The sequence below is a fragment of the Aethalodelphis obliquidens genome, unplaced genomic scaffold, assembly GCF_003676395.1.
Source record: "Aethalodelphis obliquidens isolate GAN/ISIS:26980383/991018 unplaced genomic scaffold, ASM367639v1 scaffold112, whole genome shotgun sequence".
In the NCBI taxonomy this organism is placed as follows: domain Eukaryota; kingdom Metazoa; phylum Chordata; class Mammalia; order Artiodactyla; family Delphinidae; genus Aethalodelphis; species Aethalodelphis obliquidens.
The window spans coordinates 2,317,401-2,338,075 of NW_020838056.1; the positions used below are offsets into that span (position 1 = coordinate 2,317,401).

General features: G+C 43.4%; 1 protein-coding gene and 1 pseudogene across 3 annotated transcripts in view; one reads left to right on the forward strand and one right to left on the reverse strand.

Moving 5' to 3' along the window:
• The window catches only part of SCN11A (sodium voltage-gated channel alpha subunit 11), a 131,988-nt gene that overhangs the window by 50,241 nt on the left and 61,072 nt on the right, over nt 1-20,675 (forward strand). For all 3 annotated transcript variants that reach the window (XR_003430899.1, XM_027097110.1, XM_027097108.1), the window contains 6 exons: nt 3,839-3,973; nt 10,768-11,078; nt 14,560-14,678; nt 15,697-15,798; nt 18,900-19,028; nt 20,464-20,567. Coding sequence is in view for 2 of the 3 variants with exons in the window: in XM_027097110.1 (XP_026952911.1) it covers nt 10,812-11,078; nt 14,560-14,678; nt 15,697-15,798; nt 18,900-19,028; nt 20,464-20,567 (721 nt within the window). In the remaining variant the exon portion in view is untranslated. The remainder of the gene's footprint in view (nt 1-3,838; nt 3,974-10,767; nt 11,079-14,559; nt 14,679-15,696; nt 15,799-18,899; nt 19,029-20,463; nt 20,568-20,675) is intronic.
• Nucleotides 540-662, reverse strand: LOC113615106 (uncharacterized; annotated as a pseudogene).

Consider the following 20,675-nt stretch of genomic DNA (forward strand, 5'->3'; position numbering starts at 1 on the left):
AGCCAATAGGGGATGTAAGCTAGAGGACAAATGCCCAGCCTCTTAATTCTGAAGTAAATTCTGCATAGCTCCTCAGAAGCTCCCCAGAGAGGCTGAGCCCCAGTCTGCCATATCTGTAATCATCTGAAGTGCACACCCTTTGTTGGCTTCTCCTCCTTCTTAGCTTTCTGTTCCTCTCTCCCTCACTCCTGTTTCCTGTGATTCACCTCCCAAACAAACTCTTTCGCTGAAGTACTTGTCTAATGCTTTTGGAGGAACCTAAACCAAAACACAAAGGTAGTATGTAAAATAATTTCGTTTGTTTTAATATTTATTTATTTGGTTGCACCAGGTCTCAGTTGTGGCACGTGGGCTCCTTAGTTGCAGCAGGAGGGCTCCTTACTTGTGGCATGTGAACTCCCAGTTGCGTCATGCATGTGGGATCTAGTTACCTGACCAGGGATTGAACCTGGGCCTCCTGCATTGGGAGCACCGAGCCTTACAAACTGGGCCAGCAGGAAAGTCCCTCGCTAGGTCTATTTTTATACACAGGAATATCAGGCTTGCTTATTCCCACAAGCCCTCAAAAAATGGAAGCAACAGTCATACTTGTCCCTCTCCACATGAATCTTTAGTAAAAGGCAAAAGATTCATTTGATTATGAATTATGAAAGTACGAGTATAGATTAAAATAGTTTTGAAATGGTGTGGAGCTGATCACAAAGGTATGTGATATACTGCGCTGTTGGAATATTGATGGTTAACCATGTAGAGGAAGCTCACAGAGGGATAGCATGGTCATGAAAGCTTTGTGGAAGCATCAGGAATTGAGAGATGGAGGGATTGGGGGAAGGGGCAAGAAGAAAGGCAAGAGGAAGGCAGCTTTAGCAATACCTGTACCTCTGTATATACCTATACCTCTGTACTGAGCGAGGCAGGGAACAGAGAAGAGGGATGTGGCTGGGAGAGGAGTGGTCAGTGCGTGGGACAGTCTACCAGGAAGGGGCTGGGGCAGACTGTCCGTTGGGAAGGCCTTTGTGACAGTCCAGTGAGAGGTTAGAAGGGCTTGTACATCTGGAAATGAAGGATGGAAGTGAAGAGCAAGATCTTACAGAGCAGGACACGCCAGGGCTTCCTTCCCAGAACCAGACAGACAGGATTGAGGAGCCTGCATTGGGTTTCAGAAAGGACTGTGAGATTAGCAGTTCTTTTATTCATTCATAAATAATTATTAAACACTTATTAAATATGTACTCTTTTAAGCATAGGGCCATAGCAGTGAACAAGATCATGAAACTGTGTCCTCAACAAGCATGTTTTCTGTAAGGAACTATCTAGGAACCTCCCTTAGGATCCTAAAGGCAAGTGCATGCTAGGAAATGGGTTCTAGACTTCCTCAGAGCTGTGTCCTCAGCATCAGCCACAGCTAGTTCTCCTTGGTTTGCTCATTCCAAGTTTCCCCACAAAATGTCCTGTTCCCTTTGGCTGCTCTCACCTTCTGCTGTGGTGTACATCACACCTTCAGCATCACTCATTAACATCTGTTCATTTGCATGGATGTCTGATTGTCAGTGTGATTACAGCCATGGTGCATATTAGGGAAACAGGACTTGGTGGTTATTCATAAAATAATCAGAAGCCTAAGACAGTGCTAGTGCCATGCCTGTGACTCAATACAAGTTCAAGTTCATACTCATCAGTATCCAAGTGGTATGCAAGGCCATGCAAATCATCCCTTCATCTTAGCCTCCTCCTCTTCTATCCCCATGGAACCACTTGAGATTCTCTACACATGTCCTATCCTTCCAGGCCTGTGTGTCCTGGCTCATGCTTTTCCTGGAAAGCCCTACTTTCTCACATAGAGTTCTTACTCATTTTCTGAGCCTCAGCTCAAATCCCATCTCTTCTTGGAATGAGTTGCTCTCTGCTCTATGCTGCGAAGGCCTCTGTTTGCATCTTGCTTGCAGCCCCTTGATGCTCCCTTTCTTGTTTTATAGTTCTTTGGACAGGTTTCTTTCTCATAAAGAGACTGCAGGCTGCTCAAGGGCCCAGGTCTTATTTTGGTATTTCCAGGTGCTCTGCAATAGTGGAGATTCAGTGTCATCTTTGCTAAATCAACAGATGGAAGGCATGGCTGCTGCTAAAGCTGATGCACCACCTTGACCACTGATGCTGAAACTGATCAGCTTATCAGATGGTGGGACTGAGACTGGCAAGGTCTTGCTGCCTGCTAGCACTTGAGGGAGGTGACGATGCTATATGGCTCGAGGGATGCAAATGTGGGTGCTCTGGCATTGGCATCTTGCATTATGAAGTCCCAGCACAGGTGCTCTGCTCCATTTTTCAGACGCGTGTTTGCCTTCCCTAAGTTCTCCACAAGAGACATCAATCTAGGGAAAGTCCTGAATGCAAGCCCCATAGTGCTCAGGCGGCCTGCGTTTCTCTTACTCTTAGTCACTTAAGTCCTTACATTTGGAATCATTTTCACTTCCTTGAAGATGGAGCGAGAAAGATTCTTTGAAACTTCAGATTGGGAAGTCTGAATCTGACTTAATAGCTTAGGAAAATAATATTTGCAAAGAGTTTATATTAAAAAAGGCCAAGGCCTCTTAAGATAATGGATTTAGAGGCCTCCTTTACCTCTTCAAATGCACACGTTTTTATCCACGTAAAAAATGCTTATTAACTCTAAGCACTTCTTTTATTCTTTGATCTTCTCTTATTCTGAGAGTCACTCTAAAATCAGATAAGCGTTTAGAATTTCTGATCACTGCCTTAAAAAGTCGGGTCATATACACTGTGCCAGGCCTGGTACTAATCCCATCCCATGTCTGTGATTTCATCCTCTCCATGGGGTCTAGGTGTTGAGTCAGTAGAGGTAGAAAAGCAACCAGGCCTTTTCTCTCTTAAATTAAGATACTTATATCTAGTGTTTGCAAAGTGTTTTCACAGCTATTATCACATTTGCTTCCTAAGACTAAGGAGATTTGGAAGATTATCCCATTTTATAGGGAGAAAATAAGGGCTCAGAGAAATGGAGTGATCCATCCAATATCACACAGCTTAGAGTGGTAGAGCCCAGTTCTTTTGACTAGTATTCAATGCCCCTTCTGGCAGGACCCAAATCTGCCTGTGATTCCAATCCAGCACTCCTTTCAACACCTACTTCCTACTTCCTACTTCATGCTTCCTTATAAACACACATCTTGTATCCTTTACCTCAGTTGGCTGTCAGCCAGCCTCTGTAAGGTGGCAATGGCTGAAAATAGCTTATGGTATGACATTGCCCAGAAAGATTGCATTTTTCCCCAAGAATTAACAAAACAGAAGCCTACATGGGAGAGTTTGGGTTTGGTGACAGGTCCATTGTGGGGTTGCTTTGGTAGCCAAGGGGTCTTCTTGGTGTCCCTTATGACAAACATATAAGCAAGCATGTATTTTCATAGGTCTGAACCCCAGTGTTGATGGCACAAGAGAAGAGAAAGAAGGAGGAGCTGAATGGATGTCTTGTGAACAGTTTCACATTGTGGAACTTGGTAGGTCCTGGGGGATGAGACCTTAGAGCCCCCAAGTTAGTTGGCCTGCAGGCTAAGCTGAATGCAGAAACAGCATGGCTTTTCAGATAGACTTTTCCGTATTTTCTCACCCACTTGGATGAGGCCAAAGAAAAAAACAACCTGTTTCTTTATTAATGATGCTTTCTGCAGAGTTAGATTAAGCACTGATTAAAGGCAGATGCTTCCAAAGTATAAATGTAAGTACCATCTCAGTCACTCTCCGGTTACAGGGTTTCCTACACGATTCTTTAAAATCACTTTGGCTCTCTTCCCATTTCCCTTCCTCTATGCTCTCCACCCAGCTTTGGAGCTGCCCCTCCCAGAAAGGCTTCAATTGCCAGGAGCAGGAGCTTGGACTCTGCGAGAGACTTGCTCTGTGGAGAGCTTCAAGAGGTACCACAGGGGCTGCTGCCTGGAGCCACCTTACCAGGAGGCAGGTAAGTCCTCTGGGCTGGGGGCAGCCCTGTTCTTCTGTCCTTTCAGGGCTGGACCTGCCACTATGGAACTTGCTCTGTTTTTTTCATCAAGACAGAGTACAGGCCTTTTGTAACCTTTTCCTGCTCAAATCAGAGGCAGAGACCAGGTATAGGATACATGGCTCAGGTGATGGGGTCCATCAGGTGGTTCTCCTCCTTTCAAATGCTCTGAGAGGGCATGAGGGCATGGGGACAGGAGATGGCTGGCTGGCTGGCCTGGTAGGTGCTTGCAACCCTGGACTTTGTGTCAGGAATTGGACTTTTCTAGAAATGATGTGCTCAAGTCTTGTGTCCATCTGAGGCTATGGTGCAAATCCTCCAAATATTTTCTGAATTCCCTGTGGCCAATGAACTTAATCAGAAATTGATGTACATGAAGGGTTTTGTTTTTGTTTTGTTTTTGTTTTTTGCTGAAGAGCTAGCAGCTTAATCTTGGGATTGGCTTTGGACTGAGATCAAACTATGTTAAAGTCTGTTCAAGTTCGCTTTCTTTCTGATTTTCTTATGGGATTTATGAAGGAGGAAGAATATATATTCTTGTAATCCACATTAACGTACATAGCTTATGAATCACCAAAGTTAGGAACTTGTTATGCAGACCACCACCCAAAATGGGTGAAGGGGCATCCTGTAGGATATATCCACCATTGGGTTGTCTGGCTTGGATGAGTGGGAGGGTGTCATGGTGGGACCAGTGGAATGCCTGTGGGAGTGACATGAATGGAGCGGTGGTGGTGAGGCTGATGTCCAGGGAAGAATGTCACTCACAGTGAGGGTGCCGTCGACCCAGTGCAGCCCAGCTGGAAGCTGTGTGGCTTTCTCCTCCTGACTCCCTTCTCTCAGGAAGGGGTGTCTTAGTTTGAGTATGAAGAACTAGGCAGGTAGGTGGAATTGCATGGTAGTGACTGTTTGGGACTGAGATTCTCCAGCACTTACGGGATCATAGGCAAGTGTCTCCATTTCTCTAAGCCCTAATGTTTTCTTCTGTAAAATGTGGATGATATAATAATATCTACGCTGTAGCTCTCTTGGGAAATTATGAGAGATAATCCATTTAAAGTGTTTGACAGTGCTTAGCCTATGGCTCAGAACTCTTATTAACCTCAGTATGGGCCTTTGGCATTTTAGGTTGTGTGGACCAGATCCATGCCAAAAGGTTCTGGTTGTGCAGCTGCAATCCTTTTGTGACTTCCCCTTACTGGTTAGGGTAAAGTTTAAGGGTCAGGTTGTCCAGTTTGGCTCCTTACCTGGAGAGAAAGTTAGAGAGAAACACTAGTCAAAGGAAGATGTAAGGTTAAAATCTCTGCCTCTTAGGAGAAGAATTCACCAGACGAATATTTCCTTTCAGAAATCCCCCAAGGATAATATTTATCTCATGAGGTTGCTCTGAGGATTAAATGAGATAATAATTTTGCCTGGAACAAGGTAGACATCCTTAAATGATATCTATCATTGTGAAAATGTTTGTGATATGTTAATTGAAAAGTTCATAGGGTAAAATTGCATACCCATCATAATGACAGCTATGTAAATATATCCACAGAAAGACTGTGGAAAAGAAATACACCAAAATGTTAAAATTTGCATGTGTTAGGTGGCTTTGGTGAGTGATCATTTCCTTGTCTTGTTTTCTAAATTTTATTTAATGGATGATTCTATCAGCCCAAGCCCTGGCAGGAAACAGATGGCACATTCAAACTGGGCATTTTGAGGATGTTTTATTGAAGGGACACTTTACAAAAGTTCAGGCAGAGTTACAGTAACAGAAACAAGTGACAGTGCCGTTCTCAGGTGTGCTGAGAGTGGGGAGCCATTACACCCTGCATCTGAAGGGGCAGGGGGAGGTGCTGTATAACTGGAGGAGAAGCTTTGTGGATGGGCCATCTGATAGGAGCTGTGGTGCGTGCAGCCATCAGGGAGAGAGTTGGGAAAGAAGTCTCCAACCTCATTCTCCCCTATTTTCTGGGTCTCTTGCTGGTGCCTCCCATTGGCCAAACTCAACCAGAAGCCAGAGTTCAGGGGACCCCAGTGAGGGGTCCATGTGGATCAGCTTCATGGGCACTGAGCAGGGTGGAGAAGGATGGGGAGAGACCTGTAGGGCAACCGAAGATGGCCAGCACAGTAAGGTTATGTAGCTTTTGTAATTATAGGTAAAGTCATAAATAAGAAACAAAAGCCTTTTGCTACCCTCAGTGCTTTCACACATGCATACTCTTCCCTCTTTCCTTTCAGCTCCATGACTTCATCTTTGTAACAATGCCCTCCTCTGGGCTCCCACAGCACCCGGTGCTTCCCCTAGTGTAGCCACACTCATTGTGTGGTTTCATCCTTTGTCCTTAACTTACCTGATTCCCCACACCATTGTAAGACCCTTGAGGCTGGGATGGTGTTTTATATCACTTTGCATTTCCAGCACCCAGCACATGAGTGAATGAATGATTGGAATTCAGATCTAAATACCTCTATAAAGCTATAGATTTGAAGTAAGGTTCAGAGCTACCTAATCTTAACAGAGTGAATTCCCAAAGAATTTAGGGCCTCTGCTTAAGGAAGTGAGGCTTTGGCTTTTGTTCCTAGATGAGTGTTTGTTTACTTTCTATTTAGTGGGAGTGGGCCCGTGAGCCTGCTGAACACAGGCTGGTCCTCAGAGGCCCTGACAGATGGCTCCCCACCTCCCTTGCCAGTCTAGCCCATCACCTGATGGAGGTCTGGCAGAGCCTTCTCACAGGCCTCCCTGTCTCCCATGATTGCCCTGTGTCAAGTCATAATTCACATGTTGCTGGCCTCCTGGTTTAGGACTGCAAATTGAGATTAAGCTTGCTTCCTTTCTGACTCAAGGAGATTTAGAGCCTGTCTTCATACCTGATATTGACTCTCTGTTTTGATTCTCTATTTTAACTCTCTATTTTGAATTAGAGGATGTTTTGAACCCTTGAAGGATTTTTACAATCCTTTTGCAATCCTATGGGAGTAACATACATGCATATAATTCAAATAGCTCAGGAGGAAAAAATGTTGGGAAGGATATAACATGAAAAATAAAATGTCTCCACCATCACCTATATATCCAGTCGCACTGTTAACCATTTCAGTTTTTCAGTCTTCTGGTCATTGTCTCACTTAACTCTAAATAATTCTCTTATTCTTCTATTTCTTGATTTATCAAGTTTAAGTAAAAAATATTGAATTGCCCCTATGTGCGATGAGGGATTTAGCTTATTGACAGTAATCCTTCTGCCTTTCTCATGATTCCTTCCAGTTTTTTTCCCTTATATTTCTAATTTGGTTTTGCACTTGATTACCTGTGTAATTTTAAGGGATAGACTTATACTTGTATTGCTTGATCCGTTGACCTTCCATAGAATGTCTTAATTCTCCACGTGTTTAGGATGAGGAAATTGGTGCCTCTGAGCTTCCCCTCACCTTTTCTCTCCAACTCCAGCTTGCAGCAGAATTTTATAACATTGATAACATTTGAAGTCTATTCTGTAATTATAATTAATTTTGCTTTATGTATCAGATTGTTAAAAATCAAAAACTAATATATAACCTTTATGATATAAAGATTTTGTAGCTACTAGTCTCTAAAACCAAGTACTATATTGGGGCCCATAAAGAAGGGGCTGGACTCTGATGTCACTGACCTTCTGCTGCATGAAAGAGAACATTCGAAGTGTCAGGGTCAAGTGGACTCTCTTTTTTTCCTGTTATTATATTCTGTCGGCTGCTCAGATCATTTAGCTGGCTTCATATGTAAAATGTGACTTTCTGAAGAACATTTTGTTTCCATGGAATTTCTAATTACCTTTCTTTTTTACCTGTTAATAAACCAGTTTTTTTTTTTTAATTTTAATTTTTTTGGCTGTGTCAGGTCTTAGTTGTAGCATGCGGGATCTTTCTTTGCAGCATGCGGGCTCTTCGTTGCAGCCACGTGGGCTTCTCTCTAGTTGTGGCACTCGGGCTCCAGAGCGCACGGGCTCAGTAGTTGCAGTGCACAGGCTTAGGTTCCCCGAGGCTTAGTTCCCCGACCAGGGATCAAACCCGTGTCCCCTGCATTGGAAGGCAGATTCTTAACCACTGGACCACCAGGGAAGTCCCCATCTATAACAAATTTTGACATGTGCAGTTTCAGGGGTTGTCAGTTTTATTTTGTGTTATTTATTTTTATTAAGTCTCTTTTCCTCAAGGACCCAGTCAAAATACCCCAGGGTCAGAACAGCAGGGCCAGAATGTCCAGTTTCTTCTTTAATAGTCTCATTATTATGGCAGCAGCCCTCCATTGGATTTCTTGCTGCAACTTAGCATAAGGTCCAGTTTTTGCCATCCAGGGTCTTTCCTGGCTCATCCATTTTATAGGATCAACTAGCATTCATATGCTGTTTACTGCAAAAGACTTCATGCTGTCTTAAATATCTTTTATGAGCTCTAGGGCCAAATTCAGTAGAGTCTTATTATATGCTCACTTCATTTATACAAATTCAATTACATATGTTTATGAGAGAGCGGTGAGGGAAGAAATAGAAGGGAAGAGGAACGGAGGGGAGAGGAGAGGAGAGAGAGTAATTTAAATAGTACGGCCAATTCCATTATCCAGGAGCATCCATAAAGATCTTGACACTGAATGAATGCAGGACAGAATGCATTGAATCTATGGTCCCATATTTGGTTTCTGTTGACATATGGCTCACACCTTGTGAGTACTGCATTACCCTTAGTGTGTTTAAAGACACATATGTTGCCCTTATCTTGGCCTTTAAACAGAATCCAACTACTTTCTTCACTGAAGAAAGAGGTTCTATTGAATTTGTTGACCAGTGAGTTGGGATGCCTCTTCAATATGGTACCTCCCTAAGGGATTGGCAAGGGAAGTTTTGACTATGTTTTTTGTTTTTGTTTTTTTCTTATGTGCTTTTTTTCAGAGGCTAACACGTGTAAGCTGTGATTTCTCTGTATTCTAGTGCTTCCCGGTTCTCTCCACTTGCAGGTCCCATCAGTGGCTTCAACTCCATGTGTTTTAATCTGAATCTATTCCCCCAAAGCTTTTTCCTTCCCTAGTACTCTCTATCTGAGCGAGTGGCACTGTTGACTCACTTGCCGAAGCCAGGAGCCTTGGCTCCTTCCTGTCCCTTAAATCCCTCTCTTCCCATGAGTCACTTGTCAAGGCTATTTTTTAAGTGACTCTCAAATCCATGCACTCCATTAGGTCATCCTCAGTGGTTATGACCTGTTGCAACAGTTTCCAGGCTCATTTCTCCTATTCTGGCCTTCCCAACTCCTTCATTCCCCTATCCCAAGCCTATTCATTCTCACCAGTAAGAGGGATATTTAAAAAATGATAGTGTTGCTCCTCTGGAATAATAATAATAGTAATAACCCACCCTTCAGTAACACTCCACTACCCTCAGGGTGAAGTCCATGATCTTTACTAAGGATTACAGGCCCCCACATGCTCTCCAATGCTGACTGACCATTCCACTCCTCACAATCTCCATTCTGGGCAAACAAAACCTGTTGATGGACACCACATTCTTTTTCAACCAAGTGTCCTCGTACATGCTCTTTCCTCCCCCCTGCAACACTCTAATGTCCGTTTTTTTCTTCTCTGAGACTTACATCTCCTTCAGGTCTCAGCTGAGACATTAAAGCTTCGGTAAGCCATCCCTGATTCTGCAAAACTGCTCAGATGCTTATCCTATGAACAGACATAGCACCCTCTATTTATTTCCTATAGTAGCATTTGTCTTACTCTACTGTAATTTCATGTCTTTTATCTGTCTTCTCCACTACAGCAGGCAGTGTAACTGTAGGGTCTGGAGGAGAGACTGAGGTTTTTTCACCATTAGTGCCTAGCACTGTGCCTGGAACAGGCTCTGAGCACATGGTTGTCGAATGAATAAACCAATCCTATGTTGGGTTCCCCATTGTAATTCCTTGGAGTGGTGTGGGAGTCAATCCTAGATTGGCATTCAGTAAATAAGAAAGGAAGAAGATGCCTGGCATGGGGAGTAAATGCATTCAACTTAAACACTACTGCTTTTTCTCAGAGTCTAGTTTTAAGCCTGAGTCTGTAGAGAAAGTCCTTGTAGAAAGGGCTGTCAGGGATAGGGGCTGGGAGAGCTATTTTCCCATGGTAGAGTGAACTATTAGCTTTGGCAAATGCTTTTTGCTTTCTTGGGGTCTCACTTCTGCCAGGTCTGGGTCTCAGAAGTTAGGGAGCTGGCAAAGGATCATAGATGTTAGTGTAAATGTTCATGCCTGTGTTTATGTCTCTTTTGTTTCCATCCTGTCACATTTCGAGAAATTTGCCGACCAAAGGTGAAGACTCATGCACTCATAGTTTTGATTTTACAACCCCCAACTATGGCCCACTTGATTCCCTATTCCTTCCTCTCCTGTTCACACTGCAGCCACTTGTCTACCATCTGCAGGTCCCATTTCAGCAGTTCAGCTGGTTCAGTCTTACTGTCTTCCTTGATGCTTGGGTCTCATTTTTAGAGGCTGAGCTTCTTCTGCTCATTGACCCTGAACTCAGCTTCCCACCTATTTCCAGGTCCTCCAGGAATGATGTCCTGCTTTGGTCTCGCCTATGCCCAAAATTCTTTTTATATCCACAATAGTGGTCACATCTTCTGACCTTCTCCACAGCTAATGAGTTCCCAGGCCCCCTCACCTCAGTCTCAACTCTTGTAGACCCCATGATATGGTCCTTGGAGAGTGGAATCTCAGGGCAGACAGTGTAATTTTCTACCTCCCAGAGCTCTCTGAGGATCTGCTGCTTGTCTCTGCCCTGAGGGTGAAGATGGATGACAGGCGCTGCCCGGTGATCTTCCCAGATGCGAGGAATTTCCGCCCCTTCACTCCTGACTCTTTGGCTGCAATCAAGAAGCGGATCGCCATCCAGAAGGAGAAAAAAAAGTCCAAAGACCAGACAGCAGCAGAACCCCAGCCTCGACCTCAGCTTGACCTAAAGGTGTCCAGAAAGTTGCCCATGCTCTATGGTGACATTCCCCATGAGCTGATAGGGAAGCCCCTGGAAGACTTGGACCCATTCTACAGAAATCATAAGGTACCCTCTGTGGGGAGGCTGGGGTGTTCTAACCATGTTCTAACCACCAGCTGTAATTGGCATTGCATGGATCTCCAAATATTGATCTCAGGGTATAAAGAGGCCAGACCCCACTTCTCCTTTGCTGTCACTCGCTGTCATTGCTTTCACAGTCCTGAGAATGGCTTTCAGTACTAAGTTTCTCTCTGTAATAATGCATGTCTTGGAAAAGAAGATGAATGAGGATGAGGAGCAGCAGAAGGGTAAAAGGAGAACAGAGAAAACATAAGATGGTGTCAGGAAAGAGGACTGGACTAGCAGTCAGAAAAGTTGGGTGTAGGCCATTTCACGTAACTGGATTTATAACTTTGGGTAAATGACTTCACTCATTCTCACTTTTCTAATCAGTAGAATGGGAATAATGCCTGCTCTCCCTACATTACAACATAGGCATGCTATGGAGCCTTTAAAAACTGTAAAACTTTATAAACTGTAAGGCATTATACTGATATGAAGAATTAATATCACTGTCCATGAATGTCCATTTCAGCAACTAGAGTTTACCTTGAAAAACTCCTAGGCAATAGGCTTTTTAGGCTATTAAATGAGATTTATGAAGGTCAGAGCCCTAGACCAACACTTGGCACATAAGAGGAGCTCAATAAGTGAAGTTTAAGAATATTGTAATCAAGTAGGCACATACAGATTACATGTAAACTCCATGCCAATATGTGATAAGCTTGCTGTTTTATCTACCTAGATGTAGGGAAATTCTAGTAAAAGTTCCTCAAAGGGGTTCCTGGATGAGGAAACGTGAGCTCAGGCTCTTCTCATGGCTGTTTGAAAGCCTGGGGCAGTGAGGAAAGTCCTCTACAGACCATCCCCTTTCAGGAAAGACTCAGAAGACCTTGCCATCATCATCTCACTGTGTGATCCAGCAGAGAATGGAAAACCCACTTTGCCAGACTGAAGACAGGAAGGAAGGAAGCTGGGGAGTTTGGGGCAAGTCCTGGAAAATATGGGATGCTGAGAGCATCCTTTTCTGGCACCCATGAGAAACTGACTTCTCCAAAGAAAGATTGCCTGGTTTGTATGTCCTTGAATTGGACAGACTTGGGGTTACCAGGCCGAATGGGGATTGTGTGATGGAAGAAAGCTGGGTATGAGTGGGAAGGACAAAAAAGGGGAAAAGAGACGAAGGAACAAAAACACTCCAATATTTCTCCTTCTCCTAATGCCCCAGAATTCCAGGGGCTTCTAGGAGGCAGAGTAGTTGGAGGTGAGATAACTCCTGGAGGCCTCCTTCTGCCTCTAGGCTAGGTAGGAGATCCAGGAGGTAGGCAGCAGCTTGGTGTTTTGCAGACAGTCCTGGGAGGACAGGCTCTGATACAGCTGGGGTGGATATTCTAGGACCATCTCTTCTCAGCCTGGGTCCTCCCTTTAAATCAGGAGACATGATACTTGTTCAGAGCTCTGCACACCCATGACCTAACACGTCAGTGCTCTCAGCAGTCATGTGATCTATGTGTGGTGTCATTTGCACTTCACCTTACAGATGAGGAGACAAAGCCTTGATGGGGAAGTGGCTTATACCAGGTCAAACAGCTAGTTAGTGGTGGAGCTGGGACTCAAACCCAAGGGCTTTTTCTGTAGTCGCAGGTCACTTCCTCTCTTTTCAAAGCTTCCATTTTTGAAGAGCTACAAGGAAAAGCGTGGAGATGTGTCAGCAAGCAGACAGGTTTAAATCATTAAAACCCTGGCAAGTGTAGTTAAATACACCATTAGTTGAAATATTTAAAGCAGTCAGAGGAGGCATTAATAAAATATCAAAATCAAAGGACATAAAATGGATAACTAATAAGAACCTGCTGTATAAAAAAATAAATTAAATTCAAAAAAAATCAAAGGGCATAGAAGTAGAGCCATATCATGCCACCTATTAATCTGGGTGACCCACCTTAGGAAGAGGTTTGCTCTCTGCCCTAAAATCGTCTTTCTGTCCAAAGGAAGGGCACAGAATCCCCAAAGTGAGTCTTAGACTCCTGGGCTCATAGCTTGTAAATATTTCATTTTGTTATGGAGGAAACAGAAAATATCCTAGTCCACATTTTCCCTGCAGCCAGATGGCCAGCAGACAAGTAAGTTCCAGCAACTCAGTGAAGGAAGCTGATGTTTGGCAGTGGCTGAAGTTCTGGTATCTCAACCAAGGCGGCAGCTACCCCACTGTTTCTGGGCCTGGGTGACAAGACCTGTCTTTCCTGTCTGAGAATATGCTGGATTACATGTCAAGTAGTACTTTTCTGCAAATATGAAAGGAGCAATGACACAGAAGACAGGAATGACCCTAGTTCTATGAAGGCTTTTGTAACAGCCTTCAGGACATATAAGGGGACAGCCAGATGACAGTTAAATGGAAAGGGAGAGGTCTGAGGGTTGATGTTAGAAGCTTGTGAGTCATTGGTTGTTGTCCAGGTGCGGGTTCAGGCCCAGAGGCCAGGAAGACATGCAAGGAGGAAACAGGTGCAGGTTTGGTGTTTTTCAGTGGGGCCCAACTGGACACTTTGGGTGAACAGTGCACCATTTGGTGTGTCTGTCCTGGATTTGGCATCCCAGGACGTACCCACTACAGGCCAGTAGAGCCTCCAGTGATTGTGACAGATAACCAAAAACAACCACACACATTTCCATTGCCTTCTGTAGGCCCTCCCCTGCCAGTCGAGAACCTCAGGCAGATTTGCCTATGTCCAGGGAGGTGGGGGGAATGGGAGAGCAAGTCTGGGAACTGTGATGATTTTTTATTGAAAATCCTCAAGGTTAGAAGTGAATGGCAGACTCTTTCATGTAGCACAGCTCAGGCATAACAATATAAACTCTCTAGGTACCTGACTATTCTAAGATTCATTATAAAGTTTTTATTTAATTTTATCTTTTATTGAAGTATAATGGATTTACAATGTTGTGCCAACAAAGTTTTCATTAGTAATCAAAATAATTTAAAATAATCTGCCGAGTGTGAATGTTCAATTCTATTTCTGTCTCTTCAAGTTTTCTTCTAGTTCTTATCTCCATAAATATATACCATGGAGTACAAATCAGAGGGTTTTGTTTGACCCAGTTATTACTCTTCACCTCTTTTTTCTTTACTTGCAGGGCCCATGCGCTTCATTTCTGGGGCTTCCAGAGTATTTCACTGGGTGAACAGTCCACAGCTCAACAGTTATTTTGGGAGTGAGGGATGACTTTCAATAGATCAGAGTCTTGGGACTCTGAGTGAGACCCAAGCCACATGGGGAGATCTCTTGGCTTCCAGAGTGACAGTGTAGGCTGGTCAGAAAGTACCTCTGGCTTCCGAAGACAGGTCTCCAGTCAGAAGCTACAGTCATCATAATAAGATAAGCCATGACTCAACCTGTGGTTCCACCGAATTTTCTCTGAATGAGCTCATGATAAATATTGTTTGGTCACTGCATGTAATTCCTGTTGTGTTTGGTTTTTTTTGCAGACATTTATGGTGTTGAACAAAAAGAGAACAATCTACCGCTTCAGTGCCAAACGTGCCTTGTTCATTTTGGGGCCTTTCAATTCAATCAGAAGTTTAGCCATTAGAATTTCAGTCCATTCATATCCTTTTGTTGCTTCTTTTACCAAGTCCAGGTCATGTGAAGTGTGCAGAAGCCCTAGGGGTTCACATGTTTGTTGAGTGGAAATAGCTTATTCTTTTAAGAAATACTGGGTGAGTGGCCCTGCTGTATGGCAGGGCTGTGTTGGGACTGGCACCTGTCTGGGATCCTGTGGCCTCAGAGGAGACAGGTCAAAAGGCAAGCAATTTCTTAGTGAGATGGGCAGTCTGGAAGTGGGAGTGTGGAGAAGCTCTGTTGTGCTTTGGAGGTATCAAGAATGGCCTCCTGAAGAAAGGAACATCTAAGTTGAGACCCGAATAAAGGGTAAACTGGCAAACTGTGCACTGTGTTTAGCTGATAAATGAGTCATGCTAGAACTACAGTGTTTAAAGCTTTTTTAGAAATACTTTCTAGTGTTAAAAGTCCAGATTTTCAGGGGGTGAGGAGACACCAGGCAGTTTTAGATGGGGGGAAGGGGGGTGTGAAAAAGACGTGGGTTGGTAGACGGAAGTACTCAGGAAAACGGGAAGGAATATCTATTTAAGTTGGGTTCCCTAGAAGCAGAGCCTGAGATGGGATTCTTATTTAAGTGATTTAGTGGGGGAGTGCTCTCTGGAAAAGGAAAAACGGAAACAGCATGGAGCAAAAGGAGGAGCCAAGCAAGGACAGGGTCTCAGCTGAGCCCACATCAGACATCAGCCGGAGCCACGGGGATCTCCAGAGCATGAATCTATCACAGAGCTGCCCCGTCTGAAAGCCAGAGGCCCGGTTTCTGTAAATCTGTCGGTCAGACATGTGGAAAGGGAGTGTAGCCCTCCACGGTGAGGAGGCTGCCATTCAGGCTGAGGACAGTTCTTCAAGGGAGGGGACAGCTGTGGGTTGTTTTCAGCCAACGCTCACAGTTAGAGGACAGATGCTCCTGCAGAAAAGGGGCCCTGCAGGGACCCCCACAGCCTCAACTACAATAACTAATGACACATGCCATCCTGCAGTGTAGCTGCCTTAACGGCCCTAGTCACATTGTTCAGCATGTTCATCATCTGCACCGTCATCATCAACTGCGTGTTCATGGCCATGACTCGTGGGAAGGACAGCATTAACATAGATACTGAGAGTGCTGAGTAAGTGTTTGTCCTGCATGCATTTGTCCTATGTTTTTAAGCAAATAAACCTAAAAGAATTATGATTACCTCAGATTTTAGCTATGGAGAGAAGAAAAAGTCACCCATAATCCCAGATCCCCAGCACAAATGCTGGCAGAGTCAGTTTCATTTTTGTATATGTACACTTACAATTGTCTTTAAAGGCCTTTTAAACTTACATTTGTAATAAACAGCACACATACAGATTTTATGTCTAGTTTTACGTGGTCTTCTTTGTCCTTATGTAGGCTTAATAGGAGCCCATTTTGATGCCAATACAATATTTCATCAGGTGACTATACCATAATTTACTTAACTACTCTTGTATTTTACTACTATAAATAGCATTGCAACAAGCATCTTTTGGTATAAAGCTACTTTAAAAAATCATTATTTTCTTAGAATAGAGTCTTAGAAATGGGTTTACTAGCTAGACAACCATGGCCCTGACTGGACACCCTAACTATGGTTGAACTGACAGTGACACACCCCAGAGGGCCTGATTTGCCTGGTGGGTTGAGGTCTCCCTATCATGGAGATCTCAAGCCCTGCTTCCTGCTGGTGGGCATGGCTGTACTCCATAGCAGATGTCATTTTGGTCTACATGTCCCACCACTGGCAGGCTTCTGCTGGAAAAGAGAAAATGGCAGGGTGGGAGGTGGAAGGCTAAATGGCTAGGCAGAAATAGCAGTCAGAGGTGGCTGTCTCATTTGCTTGAGATCTAGATGAAGACTTGCAGAATCCCACACATCTGCAATTATAGCCTTTTTTCAAAATACCTATAATTTTATAAATTATACCTGAGTTTAAAAGATGGCATTTACGGGCAGACATTAATTAACCTTCTGTGTTTATTTGTTACCTAAAAGGTGAGCAGTTTAGAAAAAAGCGGAAGCAGAAGTAGCTCTTGCCCAAGGCAGCCTCATGACCATTTCTGCTCTTGGACTTAGCTGCTTTGGGATTCTTCGAGTTCCCAAGACCTTAGTTCTTTAGCTTTGAGGGCTAACAATGGTTGGACATTCTACCAGAAAAGGTCCACTTCTTTTACTCTGAACCAGCAGAGTGTTCAAAATCATTGCTTCTGTCCCAGATGTGGGACCAGCGTGTGTGTGTGTGTGTGTGTGTGTGTGTGTGTGTGTGTGTGTGTGTGTGTGTGTGCGCGTGCGTGCCAATCAAGCATATTTTTATTGGGATTATAACAAGAGAGCTAGAGTATTGTCTTTTGGAGGAGGTGGAAGGGGAAGAAGGGAAATAAATTAGAAGGCAGAACATGATGAAGGACTAAAGGAATAAAATGGAAATAGTTTTTTTAAAAATTGTGATAAAATACACATTACATCACATTTGCCATCTTAATCACTTGTAGGTGTACGGATCAGTGGTATTAAGTACATTCGCACAGATGTTCAACCATTACCACTCTCCATCTCCACAACTCTTTTAATCTTGCAAAACTGAAACTCTGTACTCATAAAACAGTAACTCCCCATTCTGCCCTCCCCTCCAGTCCCCTGGAAACCACCATTATACTTTATGTCTCTGTGTATTTGATTACTCTAGGTGCTTCCTGTAAGTGGAATCATACCATATTTGTCTTTTTAAACTAGTTTATTTCCCTTAGTATATGACCTCAAGATTCATCCATGTTGTCACATGTGACAGGATTTCTTTCCTTTCCTAGGCTCAATAATATTCCATTGCATATATATATACCACATTTTATTAATCTATTCATCTGTCAATGGACATTTGGGTTGCTTCTACCTCTTGGCTATTGTGAATAGTGCTGCTGTGAACATGGGTGTGCAAATATCTCTTCAAGACTCTGCTTTCAGTTCTTTTGTATATGTACCCAGAAGTGGGATTGCTGGATCATATGGTAATTAGATTTTTAATCTTTTGAAGAATCTCCATATTATTTTCCATGGTGGTTGCACCATTTTACAATCCCACCACTAGTGCACAAGGGTTTTAATCTCGCCACATCCTCACCAACACTTGTTATTTTCTGCTTTTTTAAAAAAAGTAGCCAGCCTATTGAGTACGAGGTGATATCTCATTGTAGTTTTGATTTGCATTTCCCTGATGATTAGTGATATTGAACATCTTTTCATATGCTTGTTGGCAATTTGTATGTAATCTTTGGAAAAATGTCTATTCAAGTCATTTGGCCATTTTTAAGTGGATTATTTAATTTTTTGTTGCTGAGTTTGTAGGAGTTCTTCATATATTCCAAATATTAACCTCATCAGATATATGATTTGCAGATATTTTCTTCTAGGAGTCTTATAGTTTCAGTCTTTTTTAAATATTCACAACATTTTTATTTATTTATTTGTTTATTTATTTATCTGTTGGGTCTTCGTTGCTGTGCGTGGGCTTTCTCTAGCCACGGCAAACAGGGGCTACTCTTCGTTGCGATGCACAGGCTTCTCATTGCAGTGGCTTCTCTTGTCGTTGAGCAGGAGCTCTAGGCGCGTGGGCTTCAGTAGTTGTGGCATGTGGGGTCAGTAGTTGTGGCTCGCTGGCTGTAGAGCGCAGGCTCAATAGTTGTGGCGCACGGGCTTAGCTGCTCTGCGGCATGTGGGATCTTCCCAGACCAGGGCTCAAACTGGTGTCCCCTGCATTGGCAAGCTGATTCTTAACCACTGCACCACCAGGGAAGTCCCTAGTTTCAGGTCTTACATTTAACTCTAATCCATTTTGAATTAATTTTTGTACATGGTATAAGGTAACGGTCCAGCTTCATTCTTTTGCATGTGGATATTGTGCTTTCCCAACACCATTTGTTGAAAAGACTGTCCATGTTGGCTGAAGCTTCTCTCAAGAATATGGCTGTGAAGCTAGGTGTTTAAAAGCAGCTTTACAACTTTATCCATGGGCCTCTTTCTCAGAAATCCCAAATACCAGAACTTGCTTGAGGACCTTACCTTTCTGAACTCTGATTTGCTAAGACAAGAATGTTAAATGTCACATTAAAATGGAATCTGGCCTCATGAAGGTCATATCAGACAAATGGGCTCTCTCTTTTTCACATAGCTTATCATATTTCTTCTTGTTCTGAATGATTTGCTTTGTAGGTATGTCTTCACTGGGATTTATATATTTGAAGCATTAGTTAAAATATTGGCAAGAGGTTTTATTCTGGATGAGTTTTCTTTCCTTCGAGATCCGTGGAACTGGCTGGACTCCATTGTCATTGCAACAGCGTAAGAATGTTAAGATTTTTACCAAAGAGACTAGGGGTGGGAAAGAAGCCCCTTGGCTTCCAGCAGGGCCCTGTGTAGATACACATGACTGGCTGAGTGCAGCCAAGTAAAGCCTAGAACTGTGAGTGCAGTGTTGGTTGACACTGAACTGCACCATGTAGCCAACTGACCAGAGGCCTTCACACACACAAATCCATTTCTGGCCGCACCGTGAGGCTTGTGGGATCTTAGTTCCCCAACCAGATATTGAACCCAGGCTCATGGCCATGAAAGCACCAAGTGCTAACCACTGGACTGCCAGGGAATTCCTCACAAATCCATTTCTAGGCCAACACTCATGATCTTACTTTTTCAGCCATTTATTTACCAAACACTGACCTGTTATGGGGCCAGGCTCTGTGCCAGATATAGGGCTTGTGATAATGAAAAAAAATATATCATGCATGGTTCTCACCCTGTTGGAGCTCGCAGGTCAGAGGGGAAGTGAGGCATTTAATGACCATTATAACCTACTACAGTGAGTGCTAGCATAGGAGCTGTGCATGATTCCAGCTGTTAGAGCATGGAGGAGGAATTAAGGGGTCTAGAACATCTCTGTCTACTGAACGGTCACAAAGAGTTTCTCTCATGTTTTCTCCTAGAAGTGTTATTGTTTTGGCTCTTACGTTTAATTAAGTTTGTGGTCCATTTTGAGTTAGTTATTGTATATGGCATGAGGTTAGAGTTGAAGTTCTTCCTGAAGGAGAGGGCATCAATTTGGCATCCGAATGATGAGATTCCAAATTCATGAGTCAGCAAAATAAAAAGCAAGAGGAGCAATGGCCCATTGCCAGCACAATAATAATAAACCCAACCTTATTTAATTTGTGCCAGCCATTGTCTTAAGCACTTTGCATATATTTTTCTGTTTAATATTCATGAAAGCCCTTTGAAGTAGTTACTATTAATTTCAGAGTTTTACATTTGAAGGTCAATGGTCAAGTGCTCCTGGTTATTGAGAGATGGTGTAGTATGTGGGCTCTGGAGCCAGACCGCCTAGGTTCCTTCTGGGCTTGGCCACCTGGTGAGACCTTATGGAAGTGTACTGGGGCCTGGAACTTGATAGCAAGTCAATAAATGTTTAAGTTGATTTCTGTTATCCATGGATGTAGCCACAACTGCAGTGACTATTTCAAGGAATCCTCATCTATGTCCAAGTGTAAAGGTTAGCTGAGAGCAGCCTCCTGTGCAATCTGTGGTCCATAGGGTCCATAGCAATAGAGCACTAGTGGTATTGCCAGGTCCTGACACGAAGGTGGGATTGGAAGGGGAGGTTGCAGATTTCATTCTGGTGGACACACACCTCAGGCTGTGCTTACTTGTGACCTTTGTGGAGATGTGCCGGGCAGACGCATGCCTGAACAAGCCTGGACTTTCCTTGTGCTTTGTCTTGTAGTTTTGTGTCATATTCACCATATATCAAGGACAGCAGCATCAGTCTGTCATCCCTGCGTACCTTCCGAGTGTTCAGAGCTTTGAAAGCAATTTCAGTAATTTCAGGTAAGTCACTCTAACTTTCAACACTGGCTCTTAGCGGAAGAGAATAGTTAAAATTTCTCAATATGTCATGTAAACCACAAACTAACAAACTCTGCTTTATTCATTTAT